Raw genomic sequence first — 21,458 nt, forward strand, 5'->3', positions numbered from 1 at the left:
CTGCTCTTGCCCCTAATCATTCTCTACTTCTGATGGAAGTTATAAAGCACAAAAGGATAGAATAAGCCACACGAAGAGTTCCATTGTTATGTCTCAGCTGGGGAGACGCAGGAGTTGTCAGAGGGCTGACAGGAACAATTATCCCATTGCTTTTACTGGTCTGAACTGCGGGAAGTTTCTTCACAGTTATTATTTGACGAAAATTATCAGAACATCTTGGATCCCTCCCAGAGTTCTGAGCAGCTCCGGGGAACTCTCTGCTTCCTTCCCTCTCCTCTTGCCATAATGGCCACCATGCTCATCTACGGGGCTTTCACCAGGACCGGGAGAGGAACCCACGTTTGGAAAACACCCAACCAGAGTTCTGACCAATAAGGATGAAGATCACAAACAGCATGAGCTTGAGGATGTGTCACAACACAGCACCTCAGTGGCTTGGCCAGCGGAATTGCTTCCGTTTTCAGGTTTATTAAAAATATGAAGGAATCGAGGTGACATAGTGATTTGATGAGCCCATTAAGAGAAAGAAAACCCAGAATCACTCTAGATCTAAAAAAACGCAAAGTTCCCAAGGTGTGAAAATTCAAACAAAGCTGCTAAGTAAGGGTGGGGGGGGGGGAATGCGAAGGGCAAGAAGAGCCCTTGTTTCTTTACACTGAGGAGTGAATAAACTTCCCCGATTGCAAATAAGAAATTTGCTAATGCTGAGTCAGTGTCAGTCTAGTCCCACCTTCACAGGGATCTATAGCTGGCAAACCCTGCTCAGTGGTGGACTCACACAGATATCTGTCTACTTGGTTTTAATGCCCTCCCATCCGGGCGCTCGCTCTGGGTGGTCATCTCGTACCCGCTCGCCTCCCGACACAATTCTGGCGGTGGGCTTTATTGGATTTCTCAGAGCATTAGGTTTCTTGGAGCATATAAACTCCAGGATTTTTCCTTTAAATCACTCAGAGCCAGAGATGGAGGCAGAAGGATGCTTCAAAAAGAATTAAGAAAAGTTAACAGATCAAAAGAACAGTGCCGCCACATAAGCTACTTCCTTTTTCAAAAACGTGTATTAGGAGAACAGCAGCTAAAACCCTGATCAGTCATGAAAATGAGCACCAGCCCACGGGCTGAAGGGCTGAAAGGAATTAGGTACCAACCTAAAAGAAATCTCTTGGTGATTAAGCTCACTGTCTAAAGAAACACACACACATACACAAACACAAACACACAAACACACACACACACACACACACACTACACACAGGAAAACAAAACCAAAAAACCCATCACCCTGGACTGTCCTTCCTCAGACCAGTCATGGGTGACCTTGCCTTCAATGTTCAGGGAATGTCATTAGCTGCTAAAAACTTCTGGAAGGCTGAGTGTAAAAGCCCCTATAGCTACGTGCATTGTTGATCTTCCCTCTGTTGCAAACTACAGAGTAGACAGCTTAATTAACAAAAAGTGTATACTTCGGAATCTGGCAGATACCACTGAGCAGAGAATGCATGGCTAAAGAAAACTCTCCGCTGTTCCCCTCAAAGTGGATTTTATGGCAGTACAGGTTTGAAGCCCAGGTAAAATGCATCTCTAATAATATCTTTCATTAGAATATATTAATGGGGGATCTGTTTGATGGAGAGCAGTCATCTTTATTCCCTTTCTGTACAAATGGAGATTTGGGGGTGTCCCACCGAACAGGTCCCGACTCCAAGATACCACTACTCCAGAGAGTAGTTTTATTTTTATTCCTAGTTAGCTTTTTTCACTTAATGTTTTTATCCATACATCTGTTACAGTTGAATAAAAGGAGAATGGAGTAAGAGATTTTTTTTTTTTTTAACCACAGTTCTGTTGGCAAAACAAACAGGTCCATAATTACATGAAGACACATGTATTAGTTTCCTAGGGCTGTCATAACAAATTACCACAGACTGCGTGGCTTAAAAACAACAGAAATTGATTCTCTCGCAGTTTTGGAGGTTAGACGTCGGAAGTCAAGGTGTCACAGGGTTGGTTCCTTCTGGAGGCCCTGAGGGAGGATCTGTTCCCCGGCTCTCTCCCGGCTGCTGCAGTTGCTGACATATCTTAGCTTTCCTTGGCTTGCGGCTGCATCACTGCAGTCTCTGCCTGTGCCATCCCATGGCATCCTCCTGGTGTCTCCATGTGGCCTTCTCATAAGGACACCAATCATCAGGTTTAGGGCCCCCCAGAAGCCAGTATGACCTCATCTTAACTTGATTGTATCTGCAAAGATCCTATTTGCAAATAAGGTCACATTCTGATGCAGCCGGGGTTAGGACTTCAACAGATCTTTTGGGGGGATGCAATTCGACTCACAACAACACATGTACCATAGTTAAAGGTGAAAATAACTGAGGCTTGCCTATGAGACAGGCCATGCTGGGCCTGCGAAGGAGGAAGAAGTAAGGGATTATCCTAGGGGCTGAGCACTGGGGCGGAGGCTTCCAAGGAAGTTGCCTTTATACTGTTCTAGGTATGCTGAGGGGCAGAGTTCAGGCTGGACTGTGGGACGGGTGAAATTGCAGAGAGAAAAAATACTAGTAAAGTCCTAGAGAGCTAAACTGAATTAGGCAAAGAGAGGAGATCTGCAGACTGAAGGTGGACGGGCGACGCAAGGGCATCTGGGGTCCTCGGTCCATTGGTGCTGCCTCTCTGGCCCTCCTGGGTCTCAGCGCCTCAGACCCTGTGATCCCAAGTGTTACTGCATCTGCCTAAAAGAGTGAACTGAAACAGTACAATTTCCTCTGTGGTCGTTCTACCTTTTGCTGAGAGATTCAAATGGATAGATTTCCATGAAGTCTTTATGTTTTCCTTTTGACAATTTTCTTCCTCCCATCCAGTTGCTAAAAGTTCTTTCATGGCTTATTCCCCTCACCACGCCCTCACTTCAGAAACCACAGCTTGTTTCTCCAATCTCATTTACCTCCACAATGGCGAAGGTATCACTACTTCTCTGGGGAAGTGGACTTCAAGATGATGCCTGCATCAGCACATCCAAGAATTCACCTTTTCTCTCCTAGTACATATACAGAAAAGAATCTCCTAAGCCTGTAGTTTTCAAACTGTTTTCTTGCTATAGAACTCTTTATCAAGAGAAATGTTTATGTAGAAACTCAACTAAGTGAATAAATGTGGAACTGCTCTGGGTGAGGGGGTACCTGGGAGATGGGGTGCCCTGCCCACCTGGCCAATCGCCACAACCCTCGCCTTTGGCAGCTCCTGAATGGTTGAGTGGATTCTAGTATTCTAATAATTCATATTTATAACATGGCACGTAGACATCACATGATAACGTGCTGGGATCTACCTGCTCATCTTTTATACCAGGCAGTCATTTAAAAAAAAAGGGGGGGGCTTCCCTGGTGGCACAGTGGTTGAGAATCTGCCTGCCAATGCAGGGGACACGGGTTCGAGCCCTGGTCTGGGAAGATCCCACATGCCGCGGAGCAGCTAGGCCCGTGAGCCACAACTACTGAACCTGCGCGTCTGCAGCCTGTGCTCCGCAACAAGAGAGGCCGCGATAGTGAGAGGCCCGCGCACCATGATGAAGAGTGGCCCCTGCTCACCGCAACTAGAGAAAGCCCTCGCGCAGAAATGAAGACCCAACACAGCCAAAAATAAATAAATAAACAAATAAAAAATAAAAATAAAGGAATTCCCTTTTAAAAAAAAAGAAAAAGGGGAGAAATCTCTGTGCAGCTGAGAAAACAACTATTTCCCCGGCGTTGTCATATGGCAGACTGTGATATCATCTCTTCTCCCTTGGGGTCTGCCATCTAATGTGACTTTTGTCTCTGACAGTACACAGTTCTGTTCGGAAGCTCCCCAAAACTCACCACACACCTCATTCGGAACAATTAACAAAATCTGCAAGCTCTTTTCATTGCTTGACTGTAGAAAAGGACTCAAAGCTAAGTCAATTAACGGAGAGACAACATTTAGTAGAAGAAACATCAGACCCATCAGTATAGAAACCAATGTAACAACAATTAGATTTTGTAAAACTCCAGAGAAATTCATTATGAAAACATGAAGGATCAAATGCTTTCTATAGAAAGAAATACCCTGAAAACAAGCACTTTCTATCATAAGACTAAAAAGGGCTTGGTACAACAGGATCTTTGAATAAAAAAGTAACAATGAGGTATATTAGGACTGATATAAATAATATACTCCACAGGGCTTTGTAAAAAAGCGGTTCCTTGTGAAGGTTACCATTGAAAATGAACAAGTTAAGGGTCCATCTTTATTAAACTCCATGCAGGTGGAGGCCAATTTCCCTGGCCTTTCTCTACCCCTAAATTCCTAGAACAAATGAAAAAGCGGCAATTCTACACTCGCAGGAAATCTAACCTGAAGACGAGCTTTACTACTACTGAGAAAGTGCTGGATTTCTTTTTCTCTACAGCACGATTTTGCCATCTTTTATGAAAACTCAGACAGGAATGCTCCTCTGTAATATTTTCCCCACTAAACAGTTTTCATACATATATTATCGAGGACCACAAATCCCTGGAAATCACTACAGTGAAACTTTCACTTGTTTCTCATTTGTACAGAAGTATTCACCCAAGGAACCCACTTAATGGAGTGTAATAACAAAAGAAATCTCTTTTCAATGCCTAGGACAGGGGAGAGGTTCTTGTCACTCACCCCATACAGGCACCACATCTGGGAGAAGGCGGGTACCCAGTTGCCTCCATTCCCGACCGATTGAGGAATATTTATTTTGAAGACATGGTGCCTGGCCTAGTGCCCAGCAAGGCTGCCCTGGTCTTCCCTGACCCTGTCTAGGAATCGCAGTTGGTTTTGGGATGGAGGACAGACCGTTTGGGTGTCTGGAGACAAAGTCAACATTCACTCAGTTGTGTTGGGTCTGACACATCGAATGGAAACTGTTGGGTTTTTTTTCCTTCTGATTCAGCGGTTTTGAGGAGGCTCTTGAGGGGTCTGATTCAGCAGCTATTGCTACAAACTTCCACTCTGGAAGGAACAGGTTAAGGGGAGGGGACAGACCCCCACGCAGAAGGGTGTGGGCTCTTCTCTTTAAATGCTCACCAGCCTGTGACTGGTATAGACTTTGGCAAGAAACCCACAAAGTCTTATAGGAAAAACAACGTCTGGAAGAACATCTTGTCATGCTCTTTTTTCTTTAATGACTCAGTGAACCTTTCCGCCGAGAACAGCTTCTGTTGTGAGGGCTCCATGGTTCAAAATACCTGATCACATTCTCTCTGAGGTCCCTAAGGAGGGCGGAGGGGATACCCATGGCACAGCTATTTCAAAATGATAAGGCAAAAGGACGAGGAAACAGTACAGAATCTGGAATCCGGAGAGTCCGTGGGCAAGGAGGCAAAACAAATCAGGAAAAAATCAAGTTAAGGTTGTAACTATTCTGCCTCCTAAATGAACGAGCTGCCTTGCCATTGGGTGTTCCTGTCATTCTTCTGCTTTTCCCTCTTGTACCATTTCAAGCCCAGCCTCTAACTGAAGACCCTTCTTATTACTTATTTTTCTATTTTTAATTAAAGGAAGAGAGTGGCATGAAAAGACTGCTCATCTCCAGACTTGAGAAAAGCCAAGAATTCTGGCGCCCAATCAAAAAAGCTGTCTGAGCGCAGGCGCTCATTCACGCTGGTTTTGTATCTGATAAACTTTTCATTCAATTTGAAGCTCGATGTGTCTGAAATACAATGAAGTGAACCAAGCAAAGGATGTCGTCCAAACATGTTGAAGCACTTGTGGGTGAATACTCAGCCTTTGTGTGCTTCGGCTCCTGTGAGAAGCCCTCAGTCTCAGGCAGGTTCCAAACTGCCAACTCAATGAGGCAAATAATAATTATTCCTAATGGCAATAATAATTATGGAACGCAGTGGACCCAATATAAGGTTGGTTGTCTGTGGCTTCGGTGGGGCAGCCAAAGTTTCGCACACTCTTTTTATAAAAATCAACCTCTCTCTCTCTCTCTCTCTCTCTCTCTCTCTCTCTCTCTCTCTCTCTCTCACACACACACACACACACACACACACACACACACTCACACACACACAAACACACATATGCATTTGCCAAAAGAGATCTGGACAAAGTCACTCCTCTGGTTTCCTGCTAAGTGCTTGACTACAGAGCTAAATTAAATAAATAGCAGCTATCCACACAATGAGGGGGGATTGGGACATTTCGAGTAATTGACACCACACACACACACACACACACACACACACACAATCTAAAAGGAAAATCTCTTATTTTCCTTTTAGTTAAAAGTTTTAAGCTTTCTCCAATTCCAGACTTTTAGCCAGAGCCATGGCCAAATGGCAGATATGAATAATTTGAGGGATTCCTCCTTTCTTTCTAGGGGAGACGGGAAGAAAAGAGGGAGGAAAGAGGGAGAGAGGAGGAAGAGAAAGTCAGGGTTCTAGAGGAGTGCCCTGCCACCCCCATTTCACTTCAGTTATGAATCAGAATCTCCCAGTAGATCAAATCCTTCTTTGGTGAAGCCCCAAGCCCATGGTTAGTGCCACAGCCAGTTTTCTATGAGATATTCACCCTGTTCCTCACAGGGAGGGAGTCACCCCCTGAGGTGGCGTTCTCTCTCCCCGACTCTAGGATCTAGCTGTCACCACCCTCCAGGGACCTCCGCATTAGCACTTAAGTATCTCATCCCACACGCCAGTGATGTCAAGGTGTCAGAGAAATAAAAAGTGGCTACTCCTGAAAATATAATTCATCAACCAAATGGTCATTTTCTAGATAATGAGGAATTGTTTCAGTTTTCTGAAAACTAGGTTAAGGGCCTAACGCGCAGCTACATGAGTTTTTTTCCTTTTTAATCTTATTATGCTTGTTAGTCTCTGTGACTATTCTTTAAAAGTGGCTCCAAGGTGCTGGCGTAGTTTATTGTCATGTAAGAGGGGGGTTATAAAGAACATTCAGGGCATTATGAAAAATCGTGCTTTGTGGAATACCCCTGGAAATTTTCTTCAAGAGTTTTGAATAAGGTTATATACATGTCAAATGGCCTAAATCATGTTCCAGTAAAGAAAAGTATTAGGAAATGTGCGTACACATACACACCAGGCACACACACACAATTTTCATTTGGATGCAACTGGAGATTAAAATTCCCCAGTCTTGGGCTTCCCTGGTGGCGCAAGTGGTTGAGAGCCCGCTTGCCGATGCAGGAGACATGGGTTCGTGCCCCGGTCCTGGAGGATCCCACATGCCACGGAGCGGCTGGGCCCGTGAGCCATGGCCGCTGAGCCTGCGCGTCTGGAGCCTGTGCTCAGCAACGGGAGAGGCCACAGCAGTGAGAGGCCCGCGTACCGCAAAAAAAAAAAAAAAAAAAAAAATTCCCCAGTCTCCTTTAACAATATACAATTTAGTTCAGATTATTTTTAAATTCATTCTTTCTATGTTTTAGAGAGGCTGTGATTTGAAACATGTAACTATAAAGTTGCATTTTTGTCTAATTTTGTCATTAAAAATACACCCTGACTCAATATAGGGTTATAGAAAGCTTCAGGGGTAGACTTTGGTTTCACTGAGTTTGCAGGCTCATCAAATGGCGTCACTCATACTACCCAAATAATACTGAAGTGGAAGCAGTCTCCAGTTCTCTTCAATCTAGCACTTTACTGCTTATCTCTTCAAGTATTCAATTTGAGCAAAACTCTGGGAAGAGTGAGAAGAAATGTCACACTAAGCAGTGATCCCTAAGAACCTGCCAAACGCTTGGCCTCCAGCCCCCACAGACGCTGAGAATGCCACCGTGCATTTGACAAGTGTTCAGTGGCTTGGTGACCCGGGGATGGGTGTTTGTTGTGGCAGTCGTCATTATGATTGTTTGTGTACCGATGTTTATTGGTTTTATGGACTGAAAATAATAGATCGGAGGTCAGCTGTAAAGTGCTGTGTATTTGGCTTATGAATTACCAGATCGGAACCAATATATGACGAGTATACTCAGGAAGTCATTTCTAGCATTTCAAAGATGTCTGGGGCCATCTGTTCTCTGCAAAGACCTGCAACTCTGTAAAAAGCAACCCAAGCACATTCCAGCATGTCTGTACCCCACACTCACCAGGGTCCTATCATTTTACAGACTTTACCGGTCTATTCACCAGCCAAAATGCACTTTGCCAAAGCAGGGGAAACTATAAAACTCCAAGTTCTTTTAAATGTGTCTGGTACCATTAAGAATGTTTATTACTCTATAGAAATTTTATAGTTGATATTTACCAAAAGCACAACATACTCGGTAAATAGATTACTAGATTGTCTGCTAAATGTGGAGTATCTGTTTTATGAAATGTTTTCTTCCATAATCCCTACCAGCCAAACAGTGCTGTGGTCGAGTGGTAGTCATGATAAGGAAACAAACATGTTCCTAAGAGCTAGAAAAGGGCACTTGTTAGACAATCTAGTTTCATTCTTTCATTTTATAAGATGGAAAAGTAGGGCCCAGAGAGGTCAAGGGGTTGTGAGTGGTGGAGTCAGAACCACCAGCCAGGCTCTCAAATCTCTAGCGATGGCATTGCACTGCCTCACTGAAATAGGATTCCATTTGCATGTAACTGAAACTTAACAGAAGGATTCCCTTTGTATCCAAAATCCAAGACCAAACTGGATATTTATGTGATATTCTCATCCAGCCAAAGGTAAAAGGTCCACATAGTTTGTATCATCTTTAACTAAATCCTCCATAGAAAGGATATAAAAAATAATGGTAAAGAAAATCCACTTGGACTAATATTACTGAAAAATACATATGAGAGAACTTTTTAAATCCTTTATCTTTTAAATCCTAAAATGTCCAATTATGTGAATACACAGTATTGCAATGGGCACCACAGGTTATCTGCAGTCCTTCTCTTTTAACTCAGAAACTACTTGTCAATCAGTTTCAGACAAGAGTTATTTATACTTTATGAGACATTTAGTCTGTAAGAATGTGAAAGTTACAAATAATCAGAAATGCTCCCTGGGACACTGCCATGTTACAAGCACATGCTCAGTCTTCAAAAAAGCAAAGTGTCCTCCCAGTTGCAAAGGACCAACTCTGCTTTATCAGGTTCATTTCTCATAACATGCTCACCTTGGAGAGCGTTGCACATACCAGTCATTTTCCCATGTTACTAAACCTTTTGGTGTTCTTCAAGGAATAATTACACTTAGCTCTGGGACTCTTTTAAACACAACACTGGGACTCATGTAAACCTACAGTGGTGAGCCAGCTAGGCTTTCATGATTCGGGCCCTGAAAACAGAAAATACTGAGCCAATCCCCATGTAGGAACTCTGACAAGTACAGAAAGGTGCAGTTAATCATTGCATTTTATATTATGAGAAATATATATCCTCAAGTCCCAGTGTTTAGTTATTTGGCATCTTATCCAAGGCTTACCCCTAGGAAAACACTAAATATTGATATAAGCTAAAGCCTTATGTTTCAGGCCATCTATAAAGTAACCCCAAAAACAGTTAAGTCTAAAAAAGAAGACAGTGGACTGCATCTTCCCATAGAGCTGTGTCTGGCAAGATAATTGTCCCAATTTCTTGCATTACACTTGTTTTATGTCTTTCACTAAAAGACTGTTCTGTTGTTTAGGTGTTTTTCTAGTCAGATCTTCAGCAATAAGCCACTTTTAGCAAAATGAGAATAAAAGAACAGTTTGTTGATAAGATTAGTGCAAGGGAGGAAACTACATAGTCTTGCGTATAGCACTGAGCCCCCAAACAACTGACCTTCCAAGTAGTTTTCAAAATTAAATCTGTTATGAAAATCATCAGCTTTTTAGTGCTGGATGAGACTTTGAGAATTTTCTAGTGATGCGTCCTCATTTTACATGTGAGGAAGTCAAAACTTGGAGAAGTCAAGTTCATCTGGACCCTTGGGACAGTGAGGTGTAGGTGGCCTGGCTTCCAGTTCTGCCTCTTGCCATCATCAGTATGACCTGGGGCAAGTCATGTAATCTCTGAACCTCACTTTACTCAGCTGTAAAACGGGTGTGTTCATTCCCATGTGATAGAATTATAAATTTGTTGTGATTCACCTAGGATTTGAGCCTGGAAGTCAGGTCTCTCTGGCTTCATATGTTAGGACCCTTCTCTTGACCGTACTGGTCTCCTCTTCCCAAGCATTCCCAAGTCCTATCCTGTTCTTACCCATGTGGGCACATGAACTCATCCTGGAACTCAGATCATCTAGACCCCCTACCAAACTCAGCTCCTGGAGGAAAACAAACCGAAAGAGAAAATATATTTGAGACAGAAAAGAAGCACTGAATGAGGATTGTGTTGCTGAGAGTGACTTGTAATCAGCTGGTTAAACTTTTCACGTATAGATGAAGGAACTGAGCCGAGGGCTGTTGTGCACTTGGCCAAGGTTATAAACCTTTCTGAGTGGCAGAGCCCTAACCCATGACTTCTGAACCCAAGGTCAATGCTTTTCCAAGACTACCCTCTGACCTGACATGGTTTGGCTCTGAGCAAGCTCGTCTTTTCCAGGCATATCTTTTCAACATGCTGCACAAAAGAACAAGTGTCCAAATTTACAACAGACACAGACTGAATGATCCTAGGCTACTTGCTCTAGAAGCAGACCCTAACCTGTGCCTATCTAGTCTAGAAATGGCGGGGGGAAGAGAAGGTCAAAACACACAGAGACACTTATATGGAAGGTTCTGGAACTTTGTAAGCAGGGCTTCTGTTTGTAAGATTCAGAAATGAAATCCTCCCCCAAGAGGATGTCACAGGCAAAGTCAACTATCCACACAGGAATCAGAATAGGTTGGAAGTCACACTTCATCTGGGCAGGGGATAGGGTCTTCCTGCAAACCACAAAGCCAACTGTACAGCAACCAAATGGCTGGAGAAAGGGCAGCACTCTCAGTGCTGACTTTGGTTTTCTTACAAATAAGGGTATTTGGCCAGATCTCCCAGGTACAGGGCCTTTTTGTATCCACGTGCTCAAACAGCCCCCAATCCCCCTTCCTTGAGGGCCAGGGAACTTCTGTGTATTTCTACTGAAGGACTGAAGCAGCTGCTGGCAACTGAGTGTGTCCACCTCTGCCCTTGACCGCCCTGCAGGTGTATGAAAGCACAGAAGCTCTTTACACTGTAACCAGAGACTAAGCATTAGCCAACTCTTGTGGTTTGATGACTCTCCCAAATGGTGAGACATGCTCATGTGTCTTCCACAGCACTGGGATTGCTATGGGCAGGAGCACAGGGAAAACATGTGCTTTGAAGTCCAATAGAGCCACATTCAAAAATCTGCTCATCTCACTGGCTTAATGACTTTGGACAAGTTACTTCTCTTCCTAGAGCAAAAAAAAAAAAAACCAGAGCAACTAATGTCTACCCCTCTGGGCTCTTGGAATGTGATAGAAAACAACATGCAAAGTTAGATCAGTGCCTGGCACATAGTAGATGTTGGATAAACGTTAGCTTCCTTTCTTCTCTTTAGTATCAGCCTGCTAATCCCGGGCTTTTCTAACAAATAGCTCAAGCCACTGAAGAGTGACTTTCAATTTTCTTTCCCAAGAAGACTAGCTGTTATGGACTGAACGTGTCTTCCTCCAAATTCATATGTTGAAGACTTAACCCCCGTGTGATGGTAGTAGGAGGTGGGGCCTTTGCGGGTTTAACAGGTCATGAGCCCCCATAATGGGATTAATGTCCTAAGAAGAGGAAGAGACACCATCTCTCTGTCTCTTTCTCCTCTCTCTCTGTCAATCTGTCTGTCTGTCTGTCTGTCTGTCTCTCTCTCTCTCTTCATGCACGAAGAAGAGGTCAGGTGATCACACAGTGAGATGCCGGCCATCTGCGAGGCAGGAAGAGAGCCCTCACCAAGAACCAAATCTGCCAGCACCTTGACCTTGAACTTTCCAGCCTCCAGAACTGCGAGAAATAAATGCCTATTGTTTAAGCCACCGGGTCTATGGTATTTTTCTATAGCAGTCTGAGCTAAGATACCAGACTTGCTGTGTTCTGGGTGAGAAGCTGAGACACCAAGACATACAAGACTGGCCTGAGGGATCACAGGCAAGAACCAGATTCAGAGAGGAGAGCAGGGGTGTTTTTCTGCTTCTTGGAATATGCAGCCATGTGCTCTGGTGTTCTGGCTCTGCCCCCTTCATCTGGCCACAATACCATGTGGTATTACAACTTTTGAATGTTAAGAAACCTTATATTTCCTCAAGTATCAGTACTTAATGTTTCATTCCACACATAAAACTCTGTGAGTGGAAGGCTGCTGGCCCCCTTGTCAGAGGTAATTTCTCAAGGCTCTGTATGGGGTTTAACGGGAGCCATATGGTTAAGTCCGTCAACCCTCCCAGAAAGCATCCCCTTGAAGGGCCCTCGTAAATGTTCTCGGCGCTGTGAAAGATCCAGCAACTTTCTAACAATAAAGCAATGTTCACGGCCGTGATATTCAGCAAAACACAAAGCAGGAAATGATGGCTTCTGTTCTGAATTACTCAAAGGAGGCTTCAGGCTGTCCTGGAGAAGGGTAGGGGGCAGGGGCGGCCAGTGATAAGCCGGGGCCTGCCGGCTGCTGCCTCTAGCAGGAAGAGGCTGGCCTGGATGCCGCTAGCACTGTCCGGTTGTGGGCAGTGACACTCTTAATCATGTTCCGTTGGTTTGTGGAGTTCAAGAAAACTCTTAATAATGGATTTATACACCCATGCACTTACAGAGCAAGCACATTCTTAAACTGTAACCTGCTTTGTTATCTAAGGCTTCTTTAATTGGTGCCTTTCTGTGATGGCATCATTTATTGACCACTCTCCTTTTTTTTTTTTCAGAGCAACAATAACACAAAAACCTTTGAATCAATTAACATTCCCATCTCGATGGACACCTCAAGCAGCAACGACAACTCATACAACAAAGCCACATGACTCTCCCCGATAGGCGAGGTGGTGTTGCTTTTTATGCCAACAAGTTCCGAGATGGGATAAGCTCTTCTTTTTATTAGTATTATTATTAAAGAATCACGTAAAAGCTGTGAGAAATACAATTTATGATGAGTATCAGTTCCTTTTTATTTTTACATAAAACAAGATTTGCTTCTACGATATTTTATACAAATTTCTGGCTAAGTTTTAGGTCTACATTGCCTAAGGACAGCTTCATGCAAATAGAGCTTATGACCAAACAGCTAATAGAGCTGCACATCACACAAACATATATTTGCCAGGACTAAAACGGGCATATAATCAGGGAGAGGTTTCATATACACACGCTGTTGAACATATTTTCTAGTTTCCTGATATCTTAACTAGAATATTCCACAATGGACCAGATACCTTTTGTGCAAATATCAGCCTTGGTAGGAACACTTGTATATTCTGATGTTAGATGTATCACACCTCCATTGTGAACAATTACTGTCAAATAACTGTCGCCAGTAATCTAAAAAGCTTATGTATTTGCCCAATTCCATACAGAGAACTAAATCTATGGAACATTTTGAAAACAGGAAGAAATTTTGTGGAATATTTTGGCAGTGCCTCCCATAACCCGTCAGAACTCTGTACTGACATCCATTTTTGTAGACCTCTACACTCTATATTATCTTCACAGTTCTCCTGAAGAATTACTGAGCATGAATTATCTAATAACATTGACTCCATAAAGAGAAATCGGCTTCTTTAGGAAGGCTGGGGTGTATTAAGATTATAGCCACCTACGTAACTGATTACTGGCTCCTACAAAAATGTCTCATATGAGGAGAGAGAGAGAGATAAAGAGAGAAGAAGACAGAAGAAGAGACAGAGAGCATTTGCATTACTGTTACCTACTCATCCACCATTTTCCCGGGTTTTGCAGACTTGGTCCTGAATTAATGAGCCTGTTACATGATATCTAATAAAAATGACTGGAGTAGAGATACTGCTTGGAATCTGCCACATATTTGGTCCAAGCCTGAATCGATTTCATCTATATTTAACACATGCTTGTTTTCTGTCTCTCCCACAGCCCATGGCTCACTCTTTTTTTTTTTTCACCTGGAAAACTTATCTCCTAAAATGCTACCATCAATCAGCCAAAGACACGCTTTCCGACAGAGCGTCCGCCCGTTTGACTAAGCACAAGTAGTCACTAGTTTGGGGATGCCTCCTACACTCTCTAGCGCTGTGTGATTTTCTAGGCTGCCTAACCACACGAGTGCAATTTGGGATATTTATACTTACCTCCAGTTTCTATTGGGATAAAAGTGCTACTTGGACAGAACTGGGCATCGGCATGGTGTGTGTGGGGGGGGACATGGGATGCACTGAAAGTTGCCCATGTGGTTTGTCTACCTACTTTTATAACCTTATTTCTTCAGATTTTTGCATACACACTCATTTTGTTCTACTTTGGCTCAATGCCTGCTCCAAAAGTACGAAAATCAAATGCGCACACAAGGATGCATAAACTTTGTCCCCCAAATCTTCCCTGAGAACAGGCACTACTCTCATTTCCCCGTCCTTCATGTCAATATCACTCCCAATCCATTCAAACCGCTAAGTTTAAATACAACATGAAGCGGGGTAGTGGCAGAAAGGAGAACAAAAGTGGGATTGGCAACAGAAGCCGAGCACTAGTCGAAGGGAAGAAAAGGGGGGAATAGGAGACAGGCAGCCCCCTCCCTCTCCCGCAAAGTTCTAGTCGTGAACACACCCACTGGCCGCAGCAAAAGAGCCCTGTGCGTGGGCACAGGTGGGTCCCAGCCTCTCTGGCTGGATGCAGCTTAAGTGCTGAGCCTGAATGAAGACTTTCATTGCTGTTTGCTGTTTTTGTTGGCCAGTAGCCATGGCAAACATTTGCAGGTGGCTTGGCCAGATTTTGACACTTAAATATTTGAGGTTGTGATAAAAATCAGAATATTACTACAATATGGGTCTGTGCAGCCTCAGAGAAAAAAAAAGAAAACTATCTGCAATTTCAAATGCTCATTTAAAGACACAGTCTCCAGAGGGAACTCATGTTTTAAAATAAGTACTCATTTCCTCTTTGCTGAGAGAACTAAAAGAGTCAACCATCCCCAAATGTTACCACCTAGAGTTTCATTCTGAATCCACTGGTGAGATGGGTTGGGTTGTTACTTGCTGAGCCCCCATGATCATCCGGGCAAGGTTTTAGATAGGTCACGTGGAGAAAATGGAAATGACAGGAAGTAGGGGTTGGAATCAACATGGTAAGCACAACAGGGAAGGATGTGAAGCAAAGAAACAGCTTCCTTCAAGCTCGGCAACAAGATAGAGTCCTAAAAGTGACCATTATCTCCTAGAACACACCAGGAGAGACACATAACACCCCAGGATTGGGAATAAACGAGAAGACAGAGTGGGTCGGGAGGTCACATGTAACAGAGAAACACCCGCACCTGCCAGGGCAGTGACACAGCCTAGGAATGTCATCCAACTGTACAGCCCTGGGCCAGCTGGGTACATTACTGACAGAGTCAGTACCCATCTTAGAATTTAGTGCTAACCCTTAAATGATTGTTTCACAAACACCAGCATTGTACTAACAATGGCCAGATACGAAGGTCCTGCAAGAGGGCAGTCGTGGGGCAGGAAGCAGAACTCCAGGGGAGAAGGAATGCTGTAAAACTGCTAGTAAACTCTAGCACATTTTATGTTTTTCTCCCCTTGAAAGGAAAATAAAATAATTACAATTAGCTTGCCTAACTGTGAATTGTTTGCCCAAAGCCAAGCCCCTGGAGTGAAGGAGTCCCTTGAGATTGAAATGCTGTCTTTAACGACCCCACCCTCTTAGTATATTATAGGTTTTTGCTTTAGGTGGTGCAACATTGGCTCCCACAGTCATCTGAGAAGAAAAGAAATCTTTAACAGAGACACTTGCGAATTTAGCATTGGCTTCTTCCAACAAAGCCACGCATTCAAATGGCCAGATTAACTTTCTGTTTCTTGGATGGGAAACCAAATGTACCCATGGCAAACTCACAGCATAGTCATCACCCACAACTTCCACTTAAGATTCATCTTCATATGTCACAACCCATCCTGATGAGTTGAGAAATGTGAGAGACAAGGTACCCTTTCTAGAGCGTTCTAAGGAGGCATAAGCCATGGTCCCTAGTGCTCCCTGTTGGTGTGGAATTCTTACAAGCATTTAAAACAAGAAAGGGAAAAGACAGACTGACAAATAGTGGGACAGCTTCTAATATTTTTCTTAAAATCACTGTATCTATTATTCAATGGAATATTCAAACTAAATTCTGATGGCGTATACCAAACACAGCAAGCTCCTTTTCCTATTTTAAACAGAGAATTCTGGGAACAGAGAGCAAGCAGTTCTCAGCATCCAGCAACATAAATTTATCATAGCTCTTTGGCTTAAGTTACTACCTTTTCTTTCTAAGATCCCAAGCACTCTTAAATCTTTTATTTCCTTTTCACTTTACTCTTGTGAGGGTGGAAAGAAGAGATACCATCCTCATTCTGGAGAGAAGGAAGCTGGGCTAGAGATCCTGCATTTCTAAGAAGCGCCTGGGTAATACACACGCTGCCGGTCCTCAGACCACACTCTGAGTAACAAGGGCCGAGAGCTATCACCTGATACTCAGAAGTGAGCTCTCTTTCCATCCCATAATACACAGTGTCTGGGAGCATTCTACCTATTTTTCTCAATGCCTCAGTGTTGTCTTTTTTTTACGTAAATGAGAGGGATAGGGCCTGCTTTCTTTGTTTTGTCTACTCCAGGAATGAATATGGACCAATGCAGGGAGAGAGGAGAGCTAATGAGAAGGTATTAAAAAGGAAGAGAAGCACAGAAGAAATGATCAGAGGGAAGGAGGACCATGGAAATACACCAAAGACACAGGTGATGGGCTTAGACCTTAGGAATGGACGGACATACTCTGTTAGGGAGGAGGCTGGGCAGGTGACACTTCCCTCCACCATCCTCAAGCATTTGTCCTGAGAACCATGCTCTGCTCTCAACATCCATGGGGTTTCCCCATGGTCATCTTGAAGTTCAAGAATCTTGTTTGAAGAAACAATGACACAGAATGACTTGCTTTTCTCCCCAAAGTCAGGGTCAAAGAGCTTCCACCAGAGACTCCCTCTTCCCTTCTCCCATCAAAAACATCACTCTGAGCTCTAGGCAATATCACACCAGCCAGGAAAACCAACTTCTGTCTTATCCAACCTGAGGACTAGAAACTAGGAGAAAGTCTAGAACATTCCCTGAGCTCCAGCCAGGACCCAGAGACAGCGAAGAGGTCTCCTTACCCGATCTGGCGGTTGGTGGAAGGTGCCTGCGTGATGACAGAGCTGGACTGGGGTGACGGCATGGCTTGCTGAATCACAACGCTGGTGTCATGGTTGGGCATCCGCGTGCTGCCAAGCTGGTGAGCTCCAGGCCCCACCATGGCCCCACCAACGGTGTTATGCATCGAGATATTCTGCCCAGAGAAGACAGAAGACAGAGGGAAAAGGGTCAGAAGAGGTGAATGCTTCAGTCTACTCTCAAAGGCCAAAATGGGGAATCTGGTCATGTCCACTAAATACAGAGTTATGGCTTCTGGCAAGCCATGGGTCCATTTATCTTTGTTACAACTTACAGCTACGATGAGATGAAAAATAACTATCCACCTTAAGAGGAAAGCACATAAGAAAATACCTGGAAGTTCGCTAATCACCCTGCCGCCATCCCAATGGGAGGTTTACATCAGGGATGTTTAGTGCATATCTGCTCTGACTTGGTGTGATATATATTGCATTTGAAAATGATTTCTGTGGTAAGTGCATAACACTATGATTTAGCGAAGAGCCATTCAGCACCTTGCTTTGAATGACAAGCACACTTGTTATTTTTTCTTTTTCAGTCCTGTAAGACTAACCACCTCTTCTTTTTTTCCAGGAAACTACTTTTCCAAATCATAATCTGGGTACTCATGACCCAAGCTCAACAACCTGGGGACTGAGGATGAACGACTGGAAAAGACAACAGGGTGTCTGGGATCCAATGACAGGAGTGAGAGTTACAACTCTGCTGTATTTCCATAAAATCAATCTCTAACAATTTGGTGGAAGAATGGAATACTGACAATGATTTCTCGTCTGTTTACTTGTTCACGGTCTTTTCCTCAAGAATATAGAATGTTTGTGTTCATTATTCTATCCATGGTGCTTAGAGCACAGTAGGCAGTTAGTAAACAAACACTGCATGAAAGTAGTGAAGAAAATAATGACACAACTGAGTCACTTGAGGGACCTAATATCATGTATTTATTTCTGATGACTTGAACGAAGGTTTCTTTGTTTAAAATTCAAAACTAAGGTAAAATATGCATGATAAAGCTGGCTTAAAAGACAGCTCTTCCTAGAAAAGAATGTCAATGGGACAACAAGAGAGGATTCACACTGAGGCGGAAGAGGGCTGATCAACATGGTGGGGCTGAAATGTGAGAAATTCAGAACCTAGAAGAGAAAAAGAAAGTTCAGGGCAAAGCAACATAACTCAGTGGGCCTCTGGAAACAGCCAGGTACAGCCCTTCAGCCTTGAAGGGTAGGGAAATCTGAGAGGTCAGTTGGACAATGGGTTGAGGATGACAGGAAAGAAATGGGAGTGTCACTAGCAATTTACTAGAGGAAAAATATCTATCTGTCTGCGCTTTGGCAAAGAAAAAAAAAAAAAACAGTTACCCAGGACTACTAGTAGTGGTTCTTTGAAGTTCTTCTGGAAAGAACAGGATTTCCTGCACTGTGTGTTAAATGACGGTGATAACATATATGGTATCGGGGGTGCTTGTGTCCCTCACACTGCACCTTTCCCAGGTTTCTGATTTCTATACCCTGACCACACAGCTTGTCAGGAGCCCAGATGGCAACTGGGCACCTGGCTTAGACTGTAAGCCGACTGTTGTCTTGAGATCCCAAAGGCATGAACAGGCTTAGACACACACACACGATCCAAAGGCTCCCCTTATATACTGGAAGGTTTTTCTGATGTGGGAAAATATTGTGGTTGCTTAAAGTGAGGTGAAAGGAAACGGTGATTTGTATTGGGGTGGCAGCACAGGGATACGCTTGAGTCCTTTTTCTAGGATCTAGAGGCGTAGAGAATCAAACTAAAAGTAATAGCGAAAATAAAGATAGTCGTTATTTCTTTCGAAAGTGAACCTTCACCAAGTTATTTCTCTAGGTCTTAGTGAGGTTGTGATGAAGTAAACATTTTAAGTATTATTTTTCCAGTGTTTAGATCCTTAAAGATGTTTGAAATTTTTCATCCTGTTCACAGTCACCTACTTTGTCAATATATCTGAGGCACAGAAGGATTTCTGACTCTCTTTTTATTATTCCTGTTGTGCTGTGCTAGTGAACGTTATCAATAGAGCTATACAATTTTTAAAATAATATTCTCTTTAAGTTCACAAACAATAATATAAAATGTCTGAACCCTCCTTTGGCCCCTCTTTTCTATCACCCCCACATGTAGTCCCCAAGTACCATAAATTCAAGGTAAGCATCCTTCTCTTTCCGTCTCTTTTTCCACCAACTTCCACCCAACCACCATCTTCTTTCCTGGATTAAACAAGTGCTCTCCTAACTGGTCCCTGGTCATTCACTTGATTTCCCTTCCTCCTCTTTCCCATAATACAGCCACAGTCACCCTTTCAAAAGGCAAAACTGATCTCATCGCACACAAATCCAGCTACATGGCCCACCCTCTCCATGCTTCTTAGGTGGCTTCTCATGGTTCAGAAGACCCCGACAGCACTCTCAGTGTGACCTCCAAGGCCTGTATGACACCCTTCCTACCTCCCCTGCTCATCTCACACCACCTTCACTCTGGCTGTCTGCGATTCACTCCACCTGCATGAATTTTCCTGCTCTCATACTGAGGATGCTCCATTTCAGCACAGAGCTGAATATGCTGTTTTCTGCCACCTGTACTCTTCCCCAGACTCCACCTTCAAATCACAAACTAAGCGTCATGAGAGAAAGCCTTCCCTGACCTCTCCAATGAGGGGCACCATCTCCCCCTCCTTCATAGCACTTTTCACAAGTTTACAATTGTCTTCGATTATTTGATCAATATCTGTTTCTCCCTCTAGAATATAAGCACAATGAGAGAAGAGACTAAGTCGAACTTTACTTCCCATTGAGTCTCTGTGGCCCAGATCAGTGCCTGGCACAGTAGGCTTGCAGTAAATAGTGAGAGAATGAGTAAATTATAAAATGACATTCCTAGAATATTCAGTATAATGAAATCTTATCTTTTATTACCTGGGCGATTTTTGAGAATGCTAACTCTTCTGTCTATTTATCTTGAAATCTCAGAGCGTGATCACAATAAAAGATGTTAAGATATGTTAGATGTTAACATACCTGTTTGATTATGGGGTAGAGACATAGACAGGATCAGAATTAAGAAGGAAGCCACAAACGTGGAACGTAGATTAGAAAGTAAAGCCTTTGAGAAAACATTAAACGAGCCCTTCAAGGAAGATACCAAGGAACGAGCTTCAAGTCTTTGAGCACTTTGGCTCAAATGGTATATCCATAATCGTTTCCACCATGGAAACCAAGAAAAACTTGGTTCAAAAATGTTGAAACCTGGTGCAAAGACACTGGTTTGATTTCTTCAGCATAAATCACATTAAATGAGAGAAAGAAACAACTCTCCCCTCAAAAAGTTTAAGAATCTTCTCTGAGAACCATTAAAAAGAATCAAAAAAGACTATCTAGGATATACTTCACACCCTCCCCCACCAACATTTTTAAGAGATCTCTTTGTCTCTGTGATCTCCACCAGAGATGGAAAAAGCTCTTGAAAGTTATATCCTAATATTTCAAAAATCTCCTTTCTCCCCAACGCATGAAATCTGCAAATTCTCCAGCCTCCTTCCCCCAGACCCAGAGAATAATTTCAAAACATTTTGGAAAAACAAACAAATTTAAGCGAGCATTAACATTTCACATTAAGAGAAGTTGTTGTTTTTTTTTCTTTCAGCATTACATAGTAACTCAAACATGAAATTACTTCTGAGTTCACATTTTCCCAATTATGGGTTCAAAACCTGTCTTCCTTGATAAAAGAATGGCATTTTATCTTTAAATAAATATCCAATTTCAAAAACACAAAGAATGACTATATCTTGCTGAGTCATTTTTGTTAGCATAGGTGAGTAGACTTGGAGCTGGTGAAACAACGTCACCAAACAGCGGTTGGATGTCAATATGCAGGGAAGGATCTGAGGTGTTCCGGGAGGCTCAGCCTTTGGCCTTTTCTTGTTCAACATTTTTATCAACCGCTTGGATGAAGATGTAAAAATCATGCTTGTCAAATCTGTGGTTGACACAATGTTGGGAGACGTCGCTAACATTCTGGATAGTAGAACAAGGTTTTACTTGAGCCAACTGTGTGATCTGGCCTCCAAAAATGCTAACATAAATCTAGGTTGTTGTAGGAGAA

At 43.1% G+C, this 21,458-nt stretch overlaps 1 protein-coding gene across 1 annotated transcript in view; it reads right to left on the reverse strand.

Annotated features, from left to right (window-relative positions):
• Window positions 1–21,458, reverse strand: part of CREB5 (cAMP responsive element binding protein 5) — a 409,537-nt gene that overhangs the window by 230,796 nt on the left and 157,283 nt on the right. Inside the window, exon 5 of the mRNA XM_060156943.1 lies at window positions 17,270–17,442. Within this exon, the coding sequence (XP_060012926.1) occupies window positions 17,270–17,442 (173 nt within the window). The remainder of the gene's footprint in view (window positions 1–17,269; window positions 17,443–21,458) is intronic.

Source organism: Lagenorhynchus albirostris, chromosome 8 (genome assembly GCF_949774975.1).
Source record: "Lagenorhynchus albirostris chromosome 8, mLagAlb1.1, whole genome shotgun sequence".
In the NCBI taxonomy this organism is placed as follows: Eukaryota; Metazoa; Chordata; class Mammalia; order Artiodactyla; family Delphinidae; genus Lagenorhynchus; species Lagenorhynchus albirostris.